Genomic DNA, 23,353 nt, shown 5'->3' on the forward strand with positions numbered 1-23,353 from the left:
AGATTTTTCATAGATACTGAAAGTTCAAGACAAAGTTATTGTGTTATTAGATTTCTAGATTCAGCAGGAGAAATTTACCTAGATACTTCTCAGTGATCCTTAGTTGAAAACCTGGGCAAAAATTCTGAAGAAGGTTGTTCAATTTACCAGTACATTAACTGAAGGAGCCTTAAGTGATGCCAGAGTGGGGAACTTGCAGATAAGTTTACATGCCTCTTACTCCCTTTCAAACGTGATGATTTTTAAAATCTTTGCAGTATTTTCTTGGTTTATCTTGGTCACCTTTTTAAAAGAAAAGTCCATCAAAATGAGTACAAGCAAGATGCAGATCTCAGTCTTTAACAAGCTCTGCGTTTGATAGTCTTAGAACAAAAGTGTGGTTGCAAAATCAGTACAGATGAAGGTTTTTGGAAAAACCAGAATAGCTCTGGATATCTACAGGCATACTATATGTAGCTGCACAGAATTCAATATGTACTGGGCATAATGCACACAGCTGAGGATAGACTGTAGCCCCATTATGTTGTATATAGAGACTGAAAGATCATTTATCAGTTTTGCTGATTGAGCTGAGAGGATTCAAGTGTCTTTATAAAACGCATATAATTTTTCTAGCTGAAGCAATGGTGTCACACGCTTCAAAAGTAATTTATCAGCAGACTAGGAAAAAAAAAACCAAACAAAACCTACAAACAGCCTTGTTATAAATCAGATCTTTATTTTTCTGGCTTTTGTGATTTAACGCTGTGTAATCTACTTTGCTTTAGCTATGCTGTCAGGCATTTCTTCTCTTAACTAAAGTTGTACCTACAAAAAGATGTTTGTGCTGATATATCTGTGTTTATACTGGGACTTTTTGATTAAACATGTCATAGAGATATCATACCCCTCCCCCACCTTGCCTCTGTGTTTTTAGGTTTTATATCTAAAAATAGTTCATGGTCTGTCTCACAGGGAAACTGCCTGGTGTATTTTTTTATTTCCCTGATTTTCATTTATTTTCATTTGGTTCTGAAAGATTTTTGGCCTCTAGCATTTATATGTGGTTAGCTTTTTGCAGTTTTTGTCATCATGCTATGAAGTATTTTTTTGTTTATGGAGATAAATTGACAAAATTTTTAAAATACTTCTTTGATTTTAAGTGGACAGTATCGTCCATGCTCTGGGTTTTTCACTTAGAGGTCTGGGTATCAATTTGAGTTCAGTCCTAAGTCTACAGAGTTTGTTGATTGCAGTCTTGGCTGTCTCAAGTGAATATTTGTCATGCCACAAACTCATTTCAAAACTTGGAATGATTTAATAAACTTCAACTTGAAAAACGATCTGTAATCTATAGAAACAAGATGTACAGATATTGGTATATTAACAGAACCACATGCAAGAGATCATGTTATTTTTGGATTTAGTCAGTATGACTAGTTGCTATATCTCAAAATTCTATTTTAAAAATAATAAATCCTAAAAATACTCTGGGATTGGGCATGACAATTTAGGCTTTGAACAACTTATTGATGGTTCCTAATATGGCATTGTGCCTCTAATTTTCATAGGAAAATTCATGTATCTTTTATTTTAGGGATTAGGCTACTAATTATTGATAAACCTATATTAACAATGTTAATGTTGAAGTCCTTGATAAACTTCGATTTACCTCTATTAGTCAGTTTTCTTTGTGAATTCTGCTAAGAGTTCTGCTTAGGTGTTAGGAATTTATTTTTCACTGAAAGGTTTGTAAAGCATTGAAACAGACTGCCCCCCACATGGACATGGTGAAGCCCCTATCCCTGGAAGTGTACAAAAGCATATGGATATGGTGTTTGAGAACACAGTTTATTGTGGACATGGTGGTGTGGTGCTAGGTTGGCCTTGATGATCGCGAATGTCTTTTCCAGCCTTAACAATTCTGAGAGTCTGATTCTGTGATAGTTTGGTGAGAAATGCGTATGCTCATAATCTATGGTGAGTAGTATTAATTTATTCAAATACTTTTGAATTCATATGCCAAAAATATCCATTGGTTAAGGCATGTGGGATTTGCTTTGGACTACTCCTGAGAAGTAACATAAATAACATTATTGAGGGGCTCATGACGCTATGCATGGTTTTTTCCTTTTACTGGATCTGTCTCTTACATGAGCAGTTCAGAATGCTAGACATTAAATGTCAGTTTAAATTAATCTATGGAACTAAACAAAAAGTATATAGTACTCACCAGGATTGTATGCAATGATGGCAATTGATTGCCAAGACTTGCAGGGAAGACATGCCATTCTAGCCCAATTCTTGCACTGAGGACCCTCTGTGGTGGATGGACTTTGAACTATAGCATGTGCAATTGCAGCATTAAATCATTGCTCTTTATCAGGATGGACATCTAGCAGTGACTTGTACAGAATTAGTAGATAATGCTAGCTCATTTTATTGGTAAAAGTGATATTTGGAAACAGGGGGTTTGGGGATGTGAATCTTTTATTGCAGTAGTTTTATTTTCTTTAATATCTCCTGTGAGATTAAGTTGCTGAGAATTAGAATGTTTAGCATATGACATTATATTCTAATAGGAACTGTGGACAACATATGACAAGAACAGTAACTAATATGAATAGTCATATGTACAGAGGCACTGGAAGAAAATTTATTAAAAAAGGACTAAATATAAAATGCAAGTTCTAGCAGTACTTTAGTAATGAGGTTGTATATGTATATGATGACTTCAATGTCTGAAAAGGAAATGCCATCAGATATCTGTTAAGTCAAAAAGGAGCATAGACTTTGAAATTATTTCTTTTTTTAATAGGCTGGTTTTTGTTCCACAGAACTTTTTTTAAATTTAGAAAGTGATAAATAATTGTATTACTGCTAATATGTGGAGACAGATACGCTATGCTACCAGGAAATTACATAAGCTTAAGATTGGTTTGTTGTGAAAGTGTTAGGAGCACAAAAAAAACACTTCATGATTCAAGATAGCTGATATGATTTCATGGAAAGGAAAGTCATGACTCCTTAACCAATTAGAGTTCTTGAAAGATCAGAGTTAAAACATAGCCTTGCTTCTTTTTTCTCCTTAAAAATAAGTTAGAACTACTCATTAATTCATGTTGTGACTAAGACTACATTTCTTACAGCATCCTAACTTTTTTTATCACAATTAAGGTTAAGCGTCATCTCTGTAAAAAGCTTATGCCAATTATGTTCTAACACACAAGTAAGTGTGTACTCCTACCCAGCTTGCTCTAGGTGATCCTGCATGAGCAGGGGGCTTGGAGCAGATAACCTCAATAAGTTCCTTCCAACCTCAGCCATTCTGGGTTTCTATGATTGTCTTATAAACTATTCTGTTAATAATTTCTCTTCCTTAAGACTATAGTTTATTATAAATATAATATAATAATAATATAATATTATGATACTAGGTATGTAATTCCATTGTCAAGCATGTAAACTATAGGGTATGAGTGAATTCATCAAAATGCAGGTTTTTTAATGGAGTAATGAGGGAACTAAGTACTTCCCTTTTAAAACTTCCAAAATACTTTTTTCATCTCATTGCATGCTCAAATGCTACAATTTTATTTAATGAAAAATATTGGTGATAATAGTAATATTTTTTTTTACTGTTATAACTTTTCTACTTTTTATCTACTAGTCTCATATATACACTAGGTAATGTTCTTAGAATTTTCATCAGCAGTACAGATTCCAATCTCACTAATCTAATTTTACTGTTGAAAAAAGATGATCATTCTTCATTCCATTTCTTTTATTTTGCATGAAAGTTACATGGATGATTTAACCTCAAGTTGCTATAGTTGATGCATTGGCTTAATGCAAAGCTTTTCTGCTGTGGAGCCTTCACTTTTTTGAGGAAAGTTTGTGAATTCCTAGCATATCAAGCTTCCTTGCTTGGATATAAGACACCTAGCCTAATTCCCCAGTCTGAGAAAGGCTTCCAGTCATATTCAGTGTTCTTTCCAGTTGGGTTTGGTGTACTCTTTTGATGTGAAGCTTAGAATTCACCTAAATAAAATGTTTATTGACTTATCCATATCACTGCTTGAGGTATCCTCTCAATACCTCGTTCTTGAGCCAGATACAGCACCCCATCTCTCTTTATAAGCTTTGGTTTTTGTTTCTGTCCTAGCATTTTAAAGGGAATACCTGGACACTCCCCAGCTGGATCTGATAGTAACAGGGTTAGCAAGTCACAGATCTTTGGTCCATCCTGTTAAATATAGTTATGACTCAGCAGATAGCAATGTGGGTATTTTAAAACTGCATTTATTTTTAACCCCATTTAATCTGTAACTTACAAAGAAAATCATTATTTCAGGAATTGTGAGAGTTGCAGGCTAAGCTATACATTCTCTTGTTTTGGTTTGTTGTGGTTTTTTTTTAATGGACGTTAATTAGACAGTCTAAATCCCAAGACTTAATAAAAATAATTTCCAGTTTCTGAAAATGCTAGTAAGCATTCTGATGTGATGCAAATAAGGTTTTTGATAATTTTCATACTCATTCACCTAAAATTTGTGAATGTTAACAGTTTTTATATACTGTAAAAGAGCACATTATTTATCTGATTACCCTTATAAGTGTAAGCAGAACACCAGGCTTAAATATGCATAGACTTGTCATGCTGTGTGTAGGGGGTGTTAAAGCAAAAGCATGTTCTCTCTGTAGCTTCACTCTTGCAGCTGACAGCTACTTTTTCAGGCCTGACCCTACTATCTGGTGTCATTAACCTTTCTTACTTGGATCTCTTCTGTTGGTAACTCAATCTTCACTGCTTACACCTTCTTTTTTTGTGAAGATCAATTGGAATCAAGACAGGCAGATATACCCATTTATAAAAGAGGTGAAGGCTTTAGTGCCTTTGGCCATTTTACTTAAGCACTTCATGGCCTGCTTGCAACTTTAGCCAGGAATGGCTTTATTTATAGGCAGTCCTGCATGCTGAAGAGGAGGAGACTAGTTATCCAGACGATTATTTGGGGTTAGCAAAAAAGCACCCCTTAGTTTGGTGCAGCTAAACTCCAAACAGCAGTGCTAGCTCTCCCTTTCCACTGCCAGCCATGCTGTTAGGTTCATTATGAGCTCTCAGCATTTTCACAAGAGGGACCCTGGCCTGTGAGATGGTTTGCCCTTTACCAGCAGCCAGGCTTGTCTAGGACTTGGCAGAATGAACCCGGGAAGGAAAGGGAGAGCCTGTTCCAAATGTAATCAGCAGTTCACTTAGCCGGTACTTGTTCCATTGGTTCATTGTAAAAACCTACCAGAAGTTTGGGATGGGGACGGGGGAGACTAAACAGGAAGAAAATGAGTGTTCTATGGAAACAACGTTTTTAGGTTGGGTAGCATGATGTCATGCAGAAACACTCAAGGTGCCTTCCAAAACCTCAGTGTGAGAAGTGAAAGGGTGTGAGTCTCTCAGCATGAAGCTCTGCCGGAGCTGACTCACCCGCCTCTGTACCAATCTAAAGAGACCTTTGTGCAATCAGTTAGTGTCTCTAGGTATCTGTACAAATGTCTGAAGAGAAATGGATGCTTAGATTTCTTCCTCCTACAGGGAAGATTATATGGATATATAAGCCAAGTAATTCCTGATGTCATCCCTCCTTTCCAGATATGAAGTGCATTTTCTCTCTGTCTTCATGGCCTCCAATAGGAAAATTTTCTATTGTAGTTTGATTTTTTTTTTACTTTTCCAGACAATAGCAACCACCTAAATATACAAATATCTAATATTGTACAATAGGTCTTGCTTCATGGTAGGAAGCATATAAAAATGTGTGCAGAGCAATTTTCTCTGTCAGTTGTCTGCCGGAAGTCACCATAATTTTTTTCATTAACATCATCAGAAGGTTTCTTGATCAGCTGAATAATTTAATTGCACCACAGATAATCATATTTAGCATAAGAACTTAATATCTCATTGACTTCAGAGTCTGATAAATAACAGACTACTCTAATAACTAGACCTGTTGTGTTTTTTCCATTTCTGGGAGCTAACCAGAAGGACCATCTGAGTTATGAAACAGCTCCTAAAATGTCAAAGTAAAAACATGGGTAGATGTTGGAAGAAATATTCCAAGTTCCTCTGAAAGTATTGAAGTTCTCATCCTCTTCTCTTGATGGTTGCCATCCACAATTTGATTTTAGGATATTTAGGACAGATACGTGTCATTTTTGCATAACCTCTAAACACCAAAAATCTTGTTGCAGTTCTTGAATCAGCTGAAGACAATTTAAGTCTCTGCCACACTCTTAAGCATATCTTAATTTTACATTTTTAACAAAGACTGTATCTTTGGAGACAATCACAAACTCACTGAAGAAAAGAACAAATCATCACACTTCTCTGGATTCTGCTATTAATCTCCAAAGAGAAAATTATGTTGGTTTTTTTTGTGTGTGTTGCTTGTGAGAAATATCAGACCCTAAGAAAACTGTGGGGGAAATCGATTTACTAGTGTGGTTCTGAGTAAGGAAAAGCACTGAAGATTTCTGTGGTGTTCACACTGAACAATAAGGCCACAGTCCCTACAGTGATTCACAGTGGAAACCTATTATGAAACTGGGGATGGGGGAAGCACATCTGAAGTTCTACATGTCAGCACTAATGGGAAAGTAGAAGAGCATAATTCTCAACAGGAAACGACTGGACTTCAAAACAGATGATTTTCTTTTGGTTACTTTTATATTTTCAGAATAGATGCATGTTGCTGCTATTTATGCTGACCACAGATCTTGATTTAGAGTGTTTCCTTTACTTAGATGACCAGAGAACAAACAAATTGAGAGATGGGGAACAAAGAATGAAAGAAGTAGAGGCCCATGTTTTTCTCACTGGGGAAAACCTTCCCTCTCCATTGCTTTCTGTGAATCGTGGAATTGGACAATACTTTCTGGTATCCCTCTGCCCCATACTGCTCAAACAGCAAGGGTGTAACTTCATCAAAAGTTCTGAAAGCTGCCTTCCACAACATAGGATTCCAAAATTCTTTGTTGACCTGAAATTTCTAGGAACTTCATCAAAATTCAGCCAAATTCTACTTAGGAAAAAGAGAAGAAAAATTGTTGTATTTCAATATCCACTATTATATGTTACTGCTTTTAATTGTGTTCTTATTACTGCTGATTTTTTGTTCCAGAAAACTTAAAGTATACAGAAATAGGATAAACTTGCAAAGCAGACATTTAGTCTGACATCTTCAAAATCAAAGGAAGACTGGCCTTTGACTTGTTTAGGGCTCACCAATAGCCCCTGTAAATAAGGATAGAGAATATTGCTGGAAACCCTAGGGTTGAAGTACTTTGTGCAGGCATAACAGGTTTGATATTTCTGTGCCTCTTTCAAACCAATCTTTTTTCAAATGCCCTTTAAAATTTTGATATCAATACAATTGACTTTCAGTCCAAAAAAATCCTGAACAACCTGTATATTAAAAGAGTCAGCTAATCTATACCTGCTCTGTAAATGAAAGCAGAGGCGTGCCAAAGTATATTAAATATTAGGTAAATCCCTCTTCTCAATGTTAAAATAATCTGCAGCTTTGCTTTCAGCAGTACATTTCATGAGTAGGTTGAGCTCTCCCTAAGTAATTAATAACTCTTAAGCTGTCTGAATAGTTTCCCTTGAGTTGCATCATATAATGTGTCGTCTGAAAACAACTTGAGGCCTAATGTAACATGAAACTGTATAGTGCATCTTAATGTGATTTGAGGAAGATGGATGGGAAGGAAATTATTTCTTATTCTGATAGAGAAGACAGCTGTTCTTAACTTTTATTTGAAAAGAATTTGAAATACACTTTCTAGGCAGGGATTAGGAAACTGTTCTAGTTAGTTGATTCCTGTTTTCCTGTTGTACCAGTCAAGTTAGGTAAAAACTGAGAATCAAAAATATAGTAATCTGTTATACAAATATTGATAATAATGTGGAGATTTTTGTATTTGGTTGACCTGAACTTTACTTTTTTTATCCATAACAGATCTGAGTTTAAACCCTTTGCAAACATGAAAAAGTTAACATTTCAGTGTCTCCATCAATGAAGTACGAAATAAATCATTACCCAACACAGGAAAGTTTTTTAAACTAACTCCTTGAGTTCTGGTCACCAAATTATTGTAACATTGTCATGTTACAAGTGACATATATCAGGTAATGGTATATGTCAGCTGGAAAAGATATGTCTTGCCATAAACTCTAAACATCTCTCACTTAACTCTCAGGAAATGCAAGTTGGCTCATCTTTCTCTTCTTGGAAGATATACAGCAAGCTGGAGGCTTCACTGATACTTGTAAATACGGAAGTTTATCATATACTGTAGTGTATTCTCATTCGATATGGAACAATTAGAGTTCAGAAGATTTAAAAATAGATGCTGCTTTTCCATTAGTGCTTTTTTTAAAAATAAAAACAAAAGGTAAATAAAGGATTGCCTTACTAAATTTGATATGGGTAACTCAATGCTGCTTTACAAAGATAGAACTAAAACTGTTTATAGCACAGTGAATACACAGTTAATTCATTCATAATTACTTCTTTTAGTCTGCTAGCCCTAGCAGTTCCAGCTGGTATCTGCATTTCAGAACCTTTGAGGAAAAAAATGAAATTAATAAAGAAAATATTTTGCCAAAAATCATTCTATACTTAATCTTTATAAACCGTGGAAGGTATGCGTAAATACAGTGGTAAAGTTCATGCAACATTCTTGTAAATGTTCTTCTGGTAACCCCATAATGTACATTCATATTATACACCTGTTTTTAGGAAAAACTATGGCTACATTTGATCCAGTAAAAAAGAGGAGAATGCAGCAAAAGCCTTTGCAACTCTGTGTACACATATGCTTTGATAGAGTGGTGGACAGTTGTTGCAAAAACATATGTGTTTGTTACCATTCTGGCTGCATCTGCTTCACGTTTCAGCCAGTGAAATGTTGTGAAATACCTGAATGTATGGATTTGTAACCTATCTATGTATAATCTAAGACCTTGTATTGGTGGGAATCTTCCTTCTGGCTGTTGATGGTTTTCCAACTGAGGCCTCTGTAATTTGCAGTACGTCTCAGTCCAGCAGATTAGGGTGGTATAAATTCAAACTTCTGTATTCAATACATGTGCTTCAATTCCTGCTATTGTTTTCAGTCGTTTCCACCAAGGGTGTGCTTTACTTTAACACAGTGCTCCATTCATCAACTTTTTTTTGTTTTATTATATACTACTGACAATATGGACAGAGGGAGAGAATCAAAATGTTGAAATTCCACCTAAAGTACAATTTAATCAGACTCTGGGCGCCTGACTCTGAGAATAATTCAAGTTGCCCACTCTCAAGCACCACCCAACCCCTAGTGGCACCTAAAATGAATAATTTTGGACAACTGATTTCCCCCAGCATCTGGGCATAAATTCCAGGCATGCTTAGAAGCACCATGGCTTAAGCAGACAGGCATGTAACTCCCACCCAGGTTTCATTGTGACTCAAAGATGTGTATAGGGATGCCAGAACGTTACCCATGTCCCTGGAGGTGCCTAAGCCATTGACATTGCTTCAATCACACATAGTAAGCTTAGACAGCATTGGAGTCAACACAAACCACAGCAGTCATGAGTGTTTTGAGTGTAGAAGAGGAAGAGAGTACCTTTTTAATACCCTTAAAGATTTGAGCAGTCATCTGGGAAGGATGTCTGGTTTGATAAGGAAATTAAACGAGAAGGGGAGAACTTAACTGTTGTTACACTGAAAAGGATATTTTCCTTTAATGAAGACCTCAGATTTTTTGCTCCCTAGTCTGATGATGTGTTTTGTTCTGTTGTCCAAAAAGGCATCTGTTTGAGAGGCTAAGGATACTCTCATCTGCTTGTGTTAATTTGTGAGTTCTATTGTCTTGTCTTTATACATAAGTTTTCACACTTACCAGTTGCTACCCATATTTCTGTAACATTATAACTTGCTAAAAACCTGTCATCTCTCTTACTGCTTTTGGTGCAGACACCATGATTTACTATCCTAAGTTTTCTGTTTGTGCCATGTGTACATCTGTAGACTTTGAGATAAGCTTGGTGTAGGTTTCCTTCACTCTTTTTGTCTCCCCTTTTCTTATTGTTTTTATACTGTGCCATGTGCTGGAATAATTTCTGGGTTGTGGACGCATGGAACAACTTTCTTGTGAATTTTTTATTAATGTTTAATGCTGTTCCTTTATTATTTTCACCCTGTGCATAATACCTCATAAGTTTTGTCAGGTTTTAAATGTTTGTAGATGTGATCAGGTGAAACAGTATAGTAAACATTCAAAGAAGTTCAGAATTTCAAATTCCGTGTTATATTTTAAATATTTTGTGTTATATTAGTTTGGCTTTTCTCATGTTCCAACATGAGGCTTTATGTTCATTTTTCTGTTTGGTCTTTTATTTTTCTCATCAAATATCATTATATATTTATTGTTAAAAATGTGTACATACTTTCTCTTTTTTTGAGGCTTTTTTAACTGATTTTACAGAGTGGAAAATACCATGGTAATAATACTTAAATATCACTCAAGTATCTTACTAATCATCTGTGCCTAAGCCACTTCAGTGCTCAATGCATTCTTTTTAATTCTACTACAGTCACTTGAAGCCATTCAGAGAGCAAGAGCATAGGGGAATTGTGTATGGTAGCAGATAGCCTGCTGGTTTTCTGGGTATTTCATCCCATTATTTTGTTCCTTTTCATGTTCACCATCTAGCTAAAGTGTTGACTGAACTGTATACTTTAAAGCATCTGTTAATGATTTTTTGGTCACCAAGGAATCTTCATATAGGTACCAATGATAACTCTTCTAAATAAATATACTGCTTCTTAACTGTGTGAAGTTATCTCTGGTATATGGTATTCATGTATTAAATTTGTGCTGTTTGTTGGTCAGATACTGGAACAGATTTCCCAAAGAGTTGTGGAATAATTTCCATTCTAGATACTTCCAAAACTCAGCACAACAGGACTTAGAGTAACCTGACATAATTTTCAGGTTGTCCCTACTTTAAACCCAGGGTAAAATCCATTGGCCTCCAAAAGTTCCTTCCTACAGAAGGTATTTCATGAATCTAACTAGATTTATCCTTGGTCCAATTCTGCTTAAATCTTCCCTCTTTGACTCCACTGAAACTGGTAATGTCCTTAGGAATTAATTTGATCTTGTCTGCTTTTCTCATTTCTCTCAATACAGTTTTCTTCGTCAGCTCAAAGGGAAGTTAGTGTGAATTCCTGATGGTTTTTGTAACACTGGCTTGTACCTTACATTTTCTTTTGATTCCTGAATGGTTTGGTAAACAGTTAGGGAAGGTAAATTTATATCACATGTACTCATACAACTGAACTTATTTGAGAAAATTCTGAAAAAACCACAATTTTAGAAGACTTATTCCTGTCATGCATCTATCTGGCTGTGAAAGTGTTAGGAAGTTATAGAGTAAAAAGCAGTGGTGGATGGGTGTGGGTGTGTAGAAAATAGTGCCACTTTGTCCAAGGACTGCTTCTGTTTGTCTTCCAGACCCACAGCAGCAGTCATGGTTTCCCTTCCTTTCATCTGATGAAGACTTCTGATCACTTCTCTTCCACAGTTGTCTGTTCTTTGTCCATTAATGTGAATTCCCCAGTGTCCCCAGTATGGAACTTGGCTGGGAAAGTGAATTGATTTTGGAGAGCTAATCAGATGCTCCCACAGCCAGATATCCTGTCTAGCTTACAGCTGTAAACCTGAGATACCATCTCCTTAGCCTGCTTGGGGTGCAGGAAATCATAGGGCTGATCCCATATCCAGATAGTTTATTGTTCTGCAGTCATACACTCATTCCCGGTGAAGGTATTTTTTTATAAACCATGAAACATTCTTTATACTATATTCAAAATACAAAGTATGAAATCTAGGTCTAAGTACAGCCAAGCCTATTCTCTTTTGCCTTGCCTTCTGGCATTGCAACATCTATAGCTGTACAACAGCATATGGGTCTACTAACAATGTGGGACAGCAGCCAATTTGGTCCCAAGGATAAAACAGGAATCAGCTGTGGGAAATAAGCCAAAGAAGTGTGATTCCCACATAAGGGACTTAAATAGGTGCTAGTCCTTAAAGAAGCTCTTTGGCAGGATTTAGAGCAGGCTTCTCTGCACAGGAGGCATTTTTCCTGAGATCCTAAGTACAACAATTTCCAGGAGGGTTGTGCAGCTATTGTTTCATCAGCTGTAGTGTTTTACTCTTTCTCTGCCCCCACCTTTGTTGTTTGTTTTGTTTTGTTTTTAAGAAAAGCTTTATAGCACATTGTTTTATAATTGTAATCCCATCAGTAGTTTTTTAGAACAAAACCATTTACTTCACATGATTGTGGGGAAAAAAAAAAAAGAAGAAATTTTTCTGCTGTGTGGGGTAGTCCTCAGGTTTCCTGAGCTCTGATCCAGGGAATGCTTTTTCCACCATGGCTAGCTGATTACAAACAGCAATATGAACACTTTTTCTACTTCTGTGTTGTGTAGAGATCCGTAGTTTTAATTTTCTCACCTCTGTCTTAGAAAAGAAATAATTTGAAATGCAGAAGCTTCTAATTAAATAAATTGATTGTACCATCCTGTCGTGGTTTTAAAGCATTAGCTAAAAAATCACTAAGAAACTTACTTATTTCTTGTTGTGAGATATGGATTAGAACAAGAGCAAAACAGGCTTAAAACTTAAAAGGAACACAGGAAGTTTATTAACAAAACTACAAGAATAAGAAACCAGAATAAAACTTCCAGAATTCCTTTTTCCTCACTACCCAGTTATTCTCTTGTTCACATGACAACATAGAGACAAAAAACCTTGGTGGTTAAAACAGTCCCAACTTTGCTATACGCTCTTCATCAGTCTTTGTAGAGAAAAGGAATTCTCTTCTAATTTATGGAGTTTTTCACAAAAAAACCATTTTCCTATGGTTTTCTAATTCTCTGATGCCAGCTGCCCAGAAAACTCTCATCAGTTCTCTCCTCCCATTTCACATCACTCTGAGGTGTGTATGGATCAGTGAGTCTAGGGATGTCATTTTTAAGGATGAGTTATTCAAAGGCAAAAGTTCTCTTCATCTGTCTCTGTGAGCATCTCTGGAAACAGAAGTGTTTTCTCTTTGCCTCTTAAAGGCCACAAATTTTCAACAATTCTCACTTCTCCGTTTCTGTTCCAGCATCACGTAAGATCACAATTACTTCACCATTTGCTTAAATCCACACTTTGAAATACTCTATTCTGCCCCCCCCCCCCAAAATACTCTTTCATGAATTAAAGGTGTCTTTTTCAGACCACTATTGTTCATCTCTATAGTTTTAGCAAAAGAATATTTCAGCTTATTAAAGCATCTCCTTATTTCTCTCCCCATCTGAAGCTTAATTCTTTTCTTCACTGTTTTTGATAGTTTAAGTTGTGTCTTTCTTTGCTGATCACTCTCTTCCTTTCTCTCTCTGGAAAGAAAGGATTAATCTGCAAGCCTTATCTGAGTAGTGAAAGAGTTAAAAACTTGCCCAGGCTTTGTAGATGGTCCTGGGATCTCTGCAGGAGCAGGAGCTGGAGTTGTCTGCGATGGAAGATTCTTCATGGCTGCTCTGGAGAGTGTGGTCGCTGTCTCAGCCCGCCGCAGGTCCAGAGCTTTTCCTTTCTTTACTCGGCAGTCTCTGGTGAATTCAGTCACAGCAAAAACTGCAGCCGAGCCAGGGACCGGCCTGGCCCGGCCAGAGCCCGGGGCAAGCCCCGCAGGCCCCATCTCCCGGCCGGGAGCCGCTGGGCCCAGCCCAGCCCTTGCCTGGGCCGAATGGGCTGGGCAGGGAACGGGAGGCCAGCCGGAGCTCTGTTACCTTTCACAGCCAGGAAACAAAGAGACAAAAAAATTCCCAGGCTTAGGTCTTAATGTAGTGTTCACAGGTTTATCTCACTTTTCAATGGTCAAAACTGATGTCAATTCTCAGAAATGGACAGTTATTGGCCAGAAGAAAAACTCCCATCAGCCTCCAGCAGTTTTAACTTCCTTAGGTGTTTCTCTTTGTTTTCTTAAATGCCAATCTATCACACATCCTAATTTATTTAGTACAGAATTGGTGTGTTTAATGGTTACCAAGGTCTGTAGAGCTGAGGTGCAGATTTTATTTTCTGTGAAATACAAACTTTTCAGAGAGCTCACGGAAGTGTGTTTCAGTGCATTCTGTGATATAGGTCAGACTTTTTTTGAAACACGGACACATCTTAGGCAAGAAAGGAATAACAAAGTCAAACAACAGTAAATAATTTGTTCTAAAATACATTATTTTCAAGCTTGCTAAAGTCCAACTGTTCTGATGCTCAAAATGTCTGAGTCATTGCCCATGGAGGTCATTTGATTAAATCCCTGCTCAAAGCAGGATCAACTTGAAAGTTAGATCAGGTTATTATGAGCCCTGTCTAGCAGTGTTTTGATTAGGATGTGGATTATTCCACAAATCCTCTACGAAACTTACTCAACTATCCCAAGCAATAAACTGGGAAAAGATGTATTTTAAAATACTTTCATGTGGGGCATTCACTTTGCATCATTTCTTTTTAGACTCCTATTTATATTAATCACAGATGCTAAAAAATTTAGAACAAAAGTTAATTACAAAACTTTCAGTCATTCATTCTTATAAAGAAACTGAATTGTACTTTTGAGAAGAAACACTTTTGAATGCTGAGGTCTGTACATGAGTGGGAGCAAGTGTTTGGCTTCTTGTTTTCACCAGGTATTATTCCTGTTCACTCCTTCAAAGCAGTGCTTGTTTGTATAAGAATAACAAGAAATCATTTTACTCCCTCCTCTTCTAGGCAAGTGTTTCCAAATGGGCTTCCTGAAGAATACTCTTTAGTTGCTACGTTCCGTGTACGGAGAAATACCAAGAAAGAACGTTGGTATATATGGCAAGTTTTAAATCAGTATGACACACCTGAGGTTAGAGTCATCTTTAATTTATTTCTTCAAAACGTTTCTTCTTCCCTTTTTCCCCCCATGTAATATGGCACATGTAATAATGGATGCTTCAGTCATGGATTTAGTTAAAGTTTATATGAAATAGACAGACTGCTCTGAAATAAGTGATAATTTGTTGCAAGAATGACAGAAATTTAGCAAGTTTTATTCAGTTTAGACTGCAAATTAGAATAAACACATATTATGATTTATAGCTGATAAGTATTTACCAAGTTACACAGAAGAATGCTTCATAACATAATTCTTGCCTAGTGTATGTAGTTGACATATTTTTGTTATATATGGTTTGCGTATGTGTTTCTTTCTTATAACTTTGAAATAACCACTTCTTTTATTTTGTCTTGATTTCAGATCTCTGTCCTCCTGGATGGTGCAAAAAAGGTGGTGGAATATATGACCAGATCCTCTCAGGGAAATATACTGCACTACACTTTTAAGAGTCGAGAAATTTATCCATTGTTTGATCGGCAGTGGCATAAGCTTGGTATTAGCGTGCAGTCAGGGATCATTTCCCTCTATTTGGATTGTAATTTAATTGAGAGAAAGCAGACTGATGAAAAATTCACCATTGACTTGCAGGGAAGGACACTGATTGCTTCTCGTGCTGCGGATGATAAGCCTGTAGATGTGAGTAGTATGAAATGACAAACAGACAACTTAAAGCAGCGTTTTAGCTATGCTTTTACTAAAACAGTTGTAAAGAATCATGTAGATAAAATGCTCAAACCCAGACATTATTTTTGAGTGTGTATTCTTAATTTGAAGTCCTTAAGTGTTTTTCTTTAAACATTATTCATTGCTGTAGCATCTGCTAAGACAAAGCTGTTGCCAAAGTAACTGCATAAAACTCAGTCTTGGTTTAAGGAGTCTGTTTTTCTGTATTGAATTTGAAGAGACACCTAATTACCACAGATATATTATTACTATTTTTTTTTTCTTTCATTTTTAGTAAGATTAATTTATAGGTTTGTATCAGTCATCTGTTACACTTTGACAAAGGGGAGAGACAAAATAATTAAGGATTACCTCTGTATTGAGGTTTTCTAGAGTAATTCAGCTATGTATAAATAGGGGCACATGGTCCATAGTTGTCTCTCACTTATCCAAAAGGGAGGGATTGGGAAGTGGCCAGCGGTATGTTTCCTGCAACCTTTGGTGCAAGCATTACCCAAGGAAACCCCATAATATTCTGGGCTATTTTCTGTCCCAGGGGTGCTCTCTTTTGTTTCCTCATGCAGGGAGGAAAGTAATTTAAAAGCAAGTAATTTGAAAGCACAGCAAGTAATTTGAAATCTTCAGGAAATACTAGTTTAAGTACACTGACATGCAGTTACCAGGTTTAAAGCATCTGCCTTGGAGTTTATAGTGGCCATCAGAAAGCTTCAGTGAAGTTATGTATGCTGTAGGGTGGCAGAGGAAAACAGCACACTGTAACTGCAAGCTAACATTGCAGGAGGAATAATTCTTGTGGGGCACTAAGCACCTTGGCCTGGACTCAGAGCTCTTACTTCATGGAGCCAAGCTCATGCTTTGTTTTATTTTCTAAAACTTGAGTTCAACATTATTTGAAATGTGTGTGCAGTCTCCTCATTTCCAAATAGCATGCAGGTTTTTTCTGCTGGTTGCATGATATGAGCTGGATAATTCTGAGTGGAAGTTGTCAGTCGCGATTTCCACATTTGCAGGAAAACATTAAGGGCTTAAAGCTGATGAAGGCAGCAGAGCAGATCCTGTACCAACAGTCACTTTTCTCAAAACCAAATGCAAGAGGGAGATTAAGAGGATATAAAACTGATGCATATGAGGACAACAATAGCTAGTTAGAATTTTACTCGTTTCTCATCTCATCAATCCACACGAAGTCTCTAAAACACTAGCTTCACGTACAGAATTTGTGATTTTTGCTCTTCAAGTGATTTAGTGTCAATGTCCAGGAAAAGGTCTGTCCAAAGAAATAGATGTATGTGATAGAGTTTATCAAACCTTTATTTTAGTTTCCTGCAGAGGAAAATTACTTTCCTGAAAAGAAGGTTTTTGGAGGATGTCTACAAGGCTAAAGTGCCTGTGTAATATGGCAAACCAATACAGATGGATGCAACTTACATGAAAATAAATGAAAACTAAAATGTGATTTACATCAAAGTAATAGACTACAAAATTTGCTCCTTAAATGAGGATCTGTGTAATTGTTTTGGATTTGTCTTTTTCAAGCATTTCAAAAATATGCAGTGTTTCAAAGAGAAAGTTTGCTACCCCAAGATAACAAAAAGCATGCTGTAATGCATAATTTTTTACGCCTCATATTAATTTCTTTTGTATTTGTATTTCTTAATAGATTGAACTTCACCACATAGCGGTTTATTGTAATTCACAACTTGCAACAGAAGATACGTGTTGTGAAATATCTGCAGACTTGGTAAGTTATCTGTTAAAATGCAAATGTTAATACAAAAAAAATTGCTTTATTGTTTCTTGCTAAAGAGTTGTAAAAAAATTTCAGTAAAGGTGATAGTTTAATTGCCTTCTAAAAATGAGTTCCATATCTGGAGTCATGGTACATAGTTTTTTGCTGACTAAATAAATGGTACAGTGGAACTTCAGAAAAAGGCACTAGGTGCTGCTAGTGCTTTTTAAATACATTTCTTAACATTGATTAATGTGTAATTAGTAACTGAAGAAGCCTCAGAGGGTAGGAAACAAGTCACTGCGATGACTTGAGAATGGTTTCAAACAGCAGAGGCCATTTCAGTAACAGTTGCATCTTGTGAAGCTTTACAGATGATATAACCAAAGCCCATGAAAGAGTCTGCATGACAGTGGAAGAGAAGAAATATAGGATGGTGTTGAATTTCCTTTATTCTAATACAGTAAAATGGAGGACTAGGTCTTTCATAATTAACAAGTGGTAGATTGATGGTTGGACTTGATCCTACAGGTCTCTTCCAGCCTTGGTGATTCTATTAAATACTTTCTTCTTTACAATGCACATGTTGATGTGTATATATTGTTTAACATAAGGGAAAACATTGATTTAGTTTAAAGGGTTCACTTTTCCCTCCTGTTTTGGAAGACAAGAATCAGTGTAAACAGGAAGACAGTAGAACCATAGCTTGAAGTTGTAGATGTAATTATTTTGCTCAATCTAGCCCATTAAAAAAAAGACAATGAACCACAAATAGCCTCAGAAAGACATTGTGTTAAATTGTTGGCCTGCTAGTCATAAGTAGTCTGTAAGATCAGGCTTCTCTGAGACAGTGGACAGTGCCCATGACCACCAATGTTGCAGTCAGCAGAAGAGAGCCCAGAGCATATAGAAGGACTGATTGATTACATCCACAAAGAGATAGGAGAAAGTGTACCTGGATGGGAGAGAAAAATCTGCCCAAGAACAGAGCAGAAGACTTGCAGCTCAGAAGCATAAAAAAACCGTGATCTAATTTCAGGGGGAAATTTTGATTTTAAACAATGATTAGTAGTTCAAATATATTTCTAAATATATTCTTGAGAGTAATGCAAACTTTCTCTTGAATGTATAAACTTATGAAAAATCGAAATGAATGAAATTTCTGTAGATTCCATTTGGTGCTTAAAAATAAAATTTATTGAGTAGTTATGACACAATAGCAAAAAAAGCTCAACAACAGGCTCTACTAATAACACTTAAGCATTCATTCATCTGTGTATCTAAAAGCACCATCAGTTTAATTTATATGTCTTATATTTAAGATGTAAGAACTGGTGGACTGCTTGTTAATGACTTTTATATTAAAACTAGCATTACATTTTCTGATTTATTTTTTCACAACTTCCTTACCCATTATAACAGATACTTTTTCAGTAATTTAAGGGAAAGAATTTATACTTGGATACAAATTTCTATGCTAAGTAGTAAATCCTGTGAGAATTTCTCTGACAGGAGGTTAAAAAAAAAACTCATAACATCTTAATGAGATTTTCTGAAATTTAGCAAGTTCTGTTGGTTTGTCCTGGGGTGTTTCTTCAGGTTGGCTCAGTTCTCAGGAGCCACAGACAGGTAAATCTTGCCTTCAGGAGTTTTTGGTTCCAAACTATATATGCCAGAAGTGTTTAACTACCAAAAAAAAAAAAAAAAAAAAAAAAAGTAATAATAATTAGAAGTTTTCCTTAGCATTCGCTTTTATATTTTGCACTTAGGACCAGGGCAGAGGACAGGATGAGACTGAGACGTACTGTCTTTTTTTTTCTCCCCATGGATATTTTCTGTTTCACTGCTTCTAATTTTGGGAGACTTTATTCCTCTTTATTACTCTGTCTTTTGGAAGAAAGAAGTGGGAAAGTCACATCAGTTTTAACTGGCATCAATTTTAGAACAGAAGGCTCTCAATATCTAGAATTATTTTTTTACAGCTTTTTTTCTCTGTTTAGAAGTTGTTGCCACTTTCCATGTATGGTTTGTATAGGAGCATTAAAACAGGGGGTAACTTAAAACTGGTGGTTGGATGGTATTTACCTATTAACCAAAGTTGACAAAAAACAGAAAATCTTTTTGTTTTAGTGCCCACATGAGGAGAGGTTACTGGCTACGACTTCCTCACCAGTGACTGCTCATGCCAGCAAAATATACATGCTTCCAGGGATGCAGCAAGAATCTACACAGAGATGCTACTGCTTTCCAAATAAAGTATAACGTTTTCCTGTTGCTTTTTAATGCTTCATGCTGTTTAATCCTGCTAGATATAAAAAGAGTTCGGCTTTTTACTTGCAGTCATTAAAAAGTCTTACTGGTTTGTAGTATTGTAAATTACTTACATTGTATTTCCCAGTTAAGAAACAGTACATTTTGGATTTAGTTAATGTAAAGTTAGAGATGTCAGTAAGGTTTAATTGTTTGAATATACACCCAAAAAAGGACCATGGTAAAACTGAGAATTATATTTAGGCATAATATTTAGTGTGAATGTTTTTACTTGAGAATGAATTACATTCTGCATAATGTTTGTTTTCTTTCAATACTTCTCCTGGGTGTTGCACTATATTTATTGAGTCATTTGCTTTGTTAGGCATTTGTGACAAAGACAGGAAACCTAACCAAATATATTTTAGATTTGTTTTGTTGACTTTTTTATTTCTTTTAAAATCAGGGAGAAGCAGGATTGCCGGGAGTAGCTGGTTTGCCAGGCCAGAAAGGAGAGAAAGGTGAAAAGGTAAAATATCACTTGAATCCTCTTGTTCAAGTCTTGTCATTGGCTTATCTTTCTCAAATAGGAGTTATATGGATTCTGTTATTCCTTAAAGGAATCTGCCTGAGCGCAGGTTAGATCCTTTATCAGTCAGTGTCTGGCTCTTGGTGTGAGCTCCCTGCCAGGCATCTTACAGCTGCCTCACTCTGGGGTCACCTCGCCAACCCTGTGGAATACAGTTTACCTGCCTGGGAAGCACATGCCTCCCCAGCCCTGTCACCACGCCCTATACAGAAGGCATGTATATAGTCTGACAAGAAGTTCTCCATGTCATGTGTCCATCACTGCTGATGGACAGAATCCCGTGCGGTGGAATCATCCTTGCAATCACCAGTAGGAGAGTATGAAATATGACCTCAGTATATCCTTTGACAACGCTTATACCTGAAACTTTGTTAATTGTCAAGAGAGAAGAATCTGACATTGGCAAATCTCTAGGACAGGCCAGTTGGTCCTTTCCTTGGACCTTTTCTGAATTTTCTTGTAATGCTTACCAGGACATTTTTATGCTCTGTAGCTTGGAATTTCCTAATAATGTAGATCAACATATCAGATGTTTTCCCTTCACACTCCATTCCTTGAATTTTGTTGGAGGGTGCTGAAGTAAGACATGTCTGGGAATGTGTTTTTCGTGTGCTATTAGATGGGGCAAATTGAATAAACTATTCTAAATCTGCCACAATGACAGCGAGATAGGAATTGAGTTCAGGGAATGCAGTGTGAGAGGAAGATGCCTAGAATGTCCTGATCCAGAGGTTAGGATGGAGGTATCCCAACCCCAAATCCTACCTTGCAGCACACCATTTAAAATGTGCTCTGAAATAGTTTGTGAAGACAGGCAGGACTGTTCCTACAACTGTAATATCTGGCTGAAAGTGGTCCCATTCTGGGAAGGCTTATCTACACAGCTGGTTGAAATGAAGAACGTTCCTTGATAGTATATTGCCCCCCACCACAACTCCTCCCCCCCAGTACATATTTCACTTTTGACACAATCTGTATTTTTAGGTGAAAAAAAAAAGGTCAGTCAGATTAGTTTCTATAGTTCAGCTGAACCTAGAAGGACTGCTATCAGTTTTCAAACTTAATAATGAAGTTTTGATCCAGAGTGTACTAAACAATTGTCAGTTTTTAGTTTTAGCCTATGCCACCAGCATAGGGAGTTTCCTAGCATTTGTTTGGGAAACTGCTCTTCTGCTCCTGACCTGATCCATTATTGCTACTAAATTGGGAAAGCAAACTTCACAAGCCTGACTTTTTTACCATTTAATCTCCCAGCCAATTACCAGTATTTACCATGCTAAGCATAGTGCCTCTAAACAAAGCATGTGAGTGCCTGTGGTCAGTTCTGTTTCTGTCCTCTCACTTGTTCTACAAAAAGAGCCTCATTGCATGGATTGTCTATGCATGGAACTAAGAGTTAATGAACACCGCTGCACCCAGCAGTTTAACCTAAAGAGACATATTGACATTCAGGAATGTCCTTTCACAAAATTAAATGAATCAGCAAGCTAAAGTCAGGGGTAGTACACCAAGCAGGTGGAAAACTACTTAATTTGAACTTTCCTTATAATTGACCAGTACTTGTTACTTCCTAGCTTTGCAGTGGGTGGGTTTTATTTCTTTTTATGGGGGGATAGAGAAGGAGGGATGGAGGGCAAAGTATGACTGTGATCAGGATTGGCTCACTGACCTTTGGGAGCAAACAAATCTTGTGTTAAATAGTGCCTGCTATGGTGGAGCTGAAAGGGACATTCTCTGAGATTTTAATACCATTTTCCCCATTGACTCTGCATTTACGTAAGTTTTCAGTAACACTCATTCTCAATGATGTCCTTGTTACATCAGTAATTAGACCTGAAGAGGCAAAAAGGCTCCAGAACATTCCAGACATGTAGGATACATGATTTATTGTCAGATTATATAAAGGAAACTAGCAGACTTTGGCTGAGTGTCTTGTTATACGTAGTACACAAAATAGGCAGCTTCTTTATAACTTTGCTGGCCAGTTACAAAAAAAGAGGTCTTCTCCAAGTTGTGTGTGGTTCCTAAGCACATATTTCCCCCTTTGCTTCTTCTCAGCTTCTCATTTTATTGTTTCTAAATCATATAGGCATCCAACTAATTATATTAAAATGTCCTTGCCATTGTAGCGTCCAAGTGCAAATGTTAATTTTTACCTTCTTTCATGAGAAATTTCTAATTCTGTTGATATTATCTTGTTTTCAGCACAACAGTTATCCTTTTATTTTACTTTATCTCATCCCAATTTCCCATTCACTGTAATTAATTGTACGATTGAATTTACGTCTTTTTTGTTGCTGTGGGATTGACAAGGAAGTTTCTACATACACAAATTTATATTAGGCTCTATTCAAGCTCCTCAAAATCGCCCTTCTCTTCAATCTAATGTCATTGTTCCCTGAGGTCACACTGTTCAGGAACATGTAAGGTATCACCAGTATAAAGTATGATAGCCTATAGGCCATTTTAGGCATTTTGACTTTAATTAAAAGCCTGTATCCACTTTATTCCTGTACTCATGGCTCATCTTAGTATCTCTGAACAGGTCTGAGCCAAAATTCAAAGTATATTGCAGGCCCAAAGGGTTGAAGTGCCGTATTTTGACTGGTACAAGCATTCATGCAAATATTGATCTCTCTGGCAAGCTGTGCATCTGAATGCACAGGAGCATCACTGACCAAAATTATTCCATTTGTATGAATGACCTTCCTGTTTGTATTCCTGGTCTTCAGTTATGACTTCATATGGACATTTCTTCACTCAAAACTATTATCTCCAATACTTTGGGTGTGAAATAGTTGGTTTGCCCTGCAGGATACTTTTCCTGGGAGATCAGCTTCTGCAGCAAGGGACCACCTCCTTTTCTTTAATTTCTCAATAATTAAAACTGAAAAAATTGCCAGGACCAACTTTGTTTGCTACTTACTAAGTGTACAATTTGGACTATCCCTAAATAATATGCTGTATTATTCTCACGGCAGCTTGGTTCTTTGCACAGTGTATTTCACAAGTTGCAAGTGGACACAAGTCATGTGTAAGTCTCCTGTGATTTTAATACATTTTGATATTTATTGTGGAGTTGGGTTTTCTCTTCTGCTGA

General features: G+C 36.6%; 1 protein-coding gene across 7 annotated transcripts in view; it reads left to right on the plus strand.

Annotated features, from left to right (window-relative positions):
• Positions 1-23,353, plus strand: part of COL19A1 (collagen type XIX alpha 1 chain) — a 186,383-nt gene that overhangs the window by 16,972 nt on the left and 146,058 nt on the right. For 5 of the 7 annotated variants that reach the window (XR_009277161.1, XM_058834718.1, XM_058834720.1 and 2 more), the window contains exons 5-9: positions 14,848-14,971; positions 15,362-15,637; positions 17,346-17,426; positions 19,545-19,670; positions 20,131-20,193. Coding sequence is in view for 6 of the 7 variants with exons in the window: in XM_058834718.1 (XP_058690701.1) it covers positions 14,848-14,971; positions 15,362-15,637; positions 17,346-17,426; positions 19,545-19,670; positions 20,131-20,193 (670 nt within the window). In the remaining variant the exon portion in view is untranslated. The remainder of the gene's footprint in view (positions 1-14,847; positions 14,972-15,361; positions 15,638-17,345; positions 17,427-19,544; positions 19,671-20,130; positions 20,194-23,353) is intronic. The other 2 variants (XM_058834721.1, XM_058834722.1) reach the window with 1 other exon arrangement.

The sequence above is a fragment of the Poecile atricapillus genome, chromosome 3 (genome assembly GCF_030490865.1).
Source record: "Poecile atricapillus isolate bPoeAtr1 chromosome 3, bPoeAtr1.hap1, whole genome shotgun sequence".
Classification (NCBI taxonomy): domain Eukaryota; kingdom Metazoa; phylum Chordata; class Aves; order Passeriformes; family Paridae; genus Poecile; species Poecile atricapillus.